The 4138-nt window shown below is 54.9% G+C and overlaps 1 protein-coding gene across 1 annotated transcript in view; it reads left to right on the top strand.

Moving 5' to 3' along the window:
- Window positions 1-4138, top strand: part of LOC113201714 (plasminogen) — a gene marked incomplete in the record, with an annotated part of 17605 nt that overhangs the window by 5807 nt on the left and 7660 nt on the right. Inside the window, 2 exon segments of the mRNA XM_052270739.1 lie at window positions 534-1678; window positions 3381-3493. Of these exon segments, the coding sequence (XP_052126699.1) occupies window positions 534-1678; window positions 3381-3493 (1258 nt within the window).

Genomic DNA, 4138 nt, shown 5'->3' with positions numbered 1-4138 from the left:
GGGCTGGGGGGTACCAGGTGGTCGACCGCCCAATGGCTCTCGACGGTGGGGAGCGGGCGCAGCCGGCCTGGGATCTGCGTGCGTAATGGCTTGATGAAGTGAAACTTGTGCCGCCCCCAGCCGGAATGGAAACAAATGGTCGCTCATTGTTTTTTTCCAAGTGTCCGTCTTTCCACTTCGAGTCGAGGCGAGGAAAGGGCGTACGTTGCGGCAGCCTTTTTGCTCGCTTTTTGCCGTATGCATACTTAAATCACATACTCGCAGACATAATGGAAGAAGATGTTTGTCTTTCTAACCTGGCTTATCCACCCGTTGTGACCCACCACCATGCCACGCAATCTCGCACCCAATTATTCCCACAATAACGAAGAAAATGGATGAGCTAAATGAAACAACATTTACTGAATTGCCTCACCCTCATGTACAGTACATGCCTCAAAGTTAGTCTTGTCTCATTCTAATTACTACATCGACAACGGAGCGAGTAAACTTATACGTTCAACTCGTTCTCAAGAGGCACTAACTGTTTGCAGCGTGCCGCGACTTCACCAACGAGATCAACCCCAGCATCAACGTCTACATCTACGGCGGATCAGTCGCTCAGCCGGGGGAGTTCCCCCACATGGTGGGTAGGCCGGCCCCGACCGTCTCCGCGGCCTCGTGGGACTTCGCCGAGCCGTTCGACGACGGCCTCCCGGAGGGCCCTCTGTTCCGCGAGCTGGTGCACCGGGGGCCGCCACTTTCGCGCCAGCCGCCCCCCGGCGCGCCACCCCCGATGCCCCTCGGCGCCGACCTGGACGACCCGGACGCAACCACGCCCTCAGACGGACTGACGGACCGCGCAGCACTCCAGAAAGGCGACGATGGGGACCCGGGGAACGTGGAGGTCGGGGGCCGGACGGGCTTCATCGTCGGGGGAATCCGGGGCGCCATCAAACGCCACCGTGAGAGGGTGGAGAGGGTCAAAGACGGGCTGCGGGACCTCCAGGAGCATCTGGTGCCGCCTTTCCTCCGACCAGGCCGCCGACCGGGCCCGGAACAGGGACCTGACGGCGGGTCCACGCGCCCCCACCAGGACGACTCCGAACGGCTTGACCACGCCGGGGCCGACAACAGACCTTACAACCCACAGAACTACCCCGAACACGACAATAGACCTCACAACCAGCCACACCGCCCGGACCGCCCCCGTGGCCCCGACCAGAACGTACCCCCACAGAACCAACCCTTGAACGACTACCGCCCCCCTCGCCGACCCGACACTGTCCCCAGACCACCCCCGTCGACCGCACCACCCGCGCAGGACGTCCCCGACGATGACGCGTACGGCTCGCTCATCGACCCCCGCGCCGGGACCGGCGGCAAGTCGTCGTTCGGCGCCGAGTTCGGGGCGCTCGAGGAGGAGACGACCTCCCGACCCAGGCTCATCCGGGTGACGGGCCCGTCGGTCGGCGAGGGCAAGGCCGGCCGCCCGGGCAACTGGCGCGTCCCGCCGGACAGCGTCTGGGCGCGGCCGACAGAAGGGCCTCCAGGGGCGCCTCCAGGGGCGCCTCCAGGAGGGTCTCTGGCTGCGGACGCGCCGGCGGGGAGCCAGGCCGAGCAGGAGGGCAAGGCGGGGGGCATAGCATTGTACGTGATCGGCGGGGACGAGGCGCTGTCGGATGAGTTCAAGCACATGGTACGTACGGCGCTCCGAGGCTGGCATGAGGAGAGCTTAGCAGCATGGCTCTGCGCTGCTCTGCACTGCTCTGCGCCGCCACCCGGACCCGCACCGACTCGCACCGCCGCACACCTCAAGTATGGATGCGCACTGAATGGCTTGTATTACCACCACAGAGTGAGAAACATATATTTTGATTCGATGGCAAATCGATACCGGAACGATGTCAGATACCAAACATGTGTATAAGACAATCAATAATCCAGATACTAAGAGAGTCTCGGTAAAGCTCAATGGACTCTACTAAACTCTCTTGCAGATACGTTTATCGTTATGACATCGTTTCGATGTCCACAACTTCTCACTAGGATTGCGCGGCTTCACAGGGTAGTATTTACGGTTGCACAACGGTGGTGGTTTCGAGGAAAAGAAAATAGGGTGCTTTATTGGAATTATGGTTTCGGAATAACTGCAAATATTGTCACTGCTTCGCATTCGCACCGCGGACGAATCGGGCTGCGGTGCACCAAACTGCAATGCATGATGGCAAACAATAACGCTCCAACAAAGCGAGGGTGGAAACTCGCAAACGCGCGCAAACATTACAACCACTTCACAGGCTGCGGGTAAATGTTGTTTTAGAGGGCAAGAGGGGCAAAGGAAACGAATGCACGTGGGCTATAAACAAGCTAGCAGGGAAAGGGCTCGCGAATTCCCAGCCATGCCAAATACAGGTAAATCAAAAAAAAAAATTAAAAAATCCCAGAGTTCCACTCGGTTCCACAACACGGTCGTTGTCGGTCTTTACCTGTTCGACATTATTAGACTGTCCAGCGAACACTTGCCTCATGACGAACGGTTTAATAGATAAGTTGCACGCTTTCAAGCGTTCAAATTGCAGTCTGCATTCTTACAAGTGCCCACAACAGACTATATGGGCCAGTGATGCCTCAGCAGCGCACGTGAGCACGTTGGGCTGCCTAACACTGCGGCGTGGATGACCAGGCACCGCCCAGGCAACAACTGTGGGAAATAGCCTTGTTAAATAATAACAACATAATTTCTAAGTAATGATAACGATTTACAAACAACGTTGGAAATTTACGATCTGCCTCTAATCGTAAATTTAGGCCACACCAATTTTGCTCGCCGAGGAATTCGAAGGCAATGCGTAGTGTAAAGGCGTTCAGAATCTCTTTGTAAATTTACAATGTGAGTGAGTCTACAACAATTCTCATAGAAAATTTTACCGTTAAAGATCCAAAAATATTTTTTACAATGCTAGAGAACGGGGTCACACCTGCTGACGGGACGGAGACCCGCATCAGTAAATGGATCGCATGCCTTGTCGTACGCCGCGCCCCCAGCCGCTTCTGCCAAATTGAAGAATTAATCTGAAGCGGGAGAAGTAGAGGGTTTGGTGCCAAGAAAGGGGTTGAGCGAAATAAAGGAGAAAGGGGTGAGGGGTTCCCTCACAGGGGCCCCTGCCAGCGGGCGTGACGGAACAGAATGGCGGAGTAAAAGGGGGAGGGGAATAGGGGAGCATGCTGGAGGGTCGCCTCTGGGGAGACATTGTCACATTTAACATGTCATCGCACTCCGCTTTGGCTTCTTCTGAGGTGATCTGCAGCTGGCATGCGAATCGATTAACCCCACCTATGACTTGTGCTCTCCCGCAAGCCCCAGGCGCTGCTCACCGACAAGCCCCCTCCTGCCGCAGGTGGCGCTGGGCTTCCGCGACGGCAACGGCGCCATGACGTGGGACTGCGGCGGCACGCTCATCTCCAACGACCACGTGCTCACGGCCGCGCACTGCGTCACCAACTCCTTCAGGTGAGGCGAGAGTGAGCGAGAGTGAGCGAGAGTGAGCGAGAGTGAGCGTGACCAGGGCGACCCGAAGCCTCATCATCACCACCACGGTATATGCGACGGGCGGCATCACGTCGCGGTCCGCACACATTGGGGGGAAAGGGGGGGGGGGGCGGCACTCGCCCGCAATCACAAAACAAACACTCTCAAAAATGTATCCACTCCAGACCCATAAATTTAAGACGATGTTCTTCTTTCTTTAAACCCTATTTACTTGTTATACGTGAGAAATAGGGGTTGAAATAAGAAAATTTGTGTTAAAATTGTGGGGATGTTCTTCAATTGAACCACTCGAGTAACGGTATTCTTTCTGAGGGTGCGGTCATATCCTACCCCAGTGAACAATTAAGTTGAAACAGTCAAATCATGTATAGTTCGTAAGACCGACTAAACTTTAATGACCTCGTTTTTCTCACAGTTTTGTCAAACCAATCAGAATCGTCTTTAGTAAAATGTCATCAGCCCAAATAGAATTTGGTTGACAGAGCTATAATTTTAGCTGATTCGAATTTACTTCCCTAAACTTTTCTCACTGTAAAAAAATCCACAGCATTCACTGTAAATTGCTTACGAACTATGGGTTCGTAATGCAAACCAAAACGTTCGTAG

The sequence above is a fragment of the Frankliniella occidentalis genome, unplaced genomic scaffold (assembly GCF_000697945.3).
Source record: "Frankliniella occidentalis isolate FOCC.00 unplaced genomic scaffold, Focc_3.1 Scaffold6, whole genome shotgun sequence".
In the NCBI taxonomy this organism is placed as follows: Eukaryota; Metazoa; Arthropoda; class Insecta; order Thysanoptera; family Thripidae; genus Frankliniella; species Frankliniella occidentalis.
Note: the sequence above shows the minus strand (reverse complement) of the source record. Positions and strands in the feature narration are given on the sequence as shown.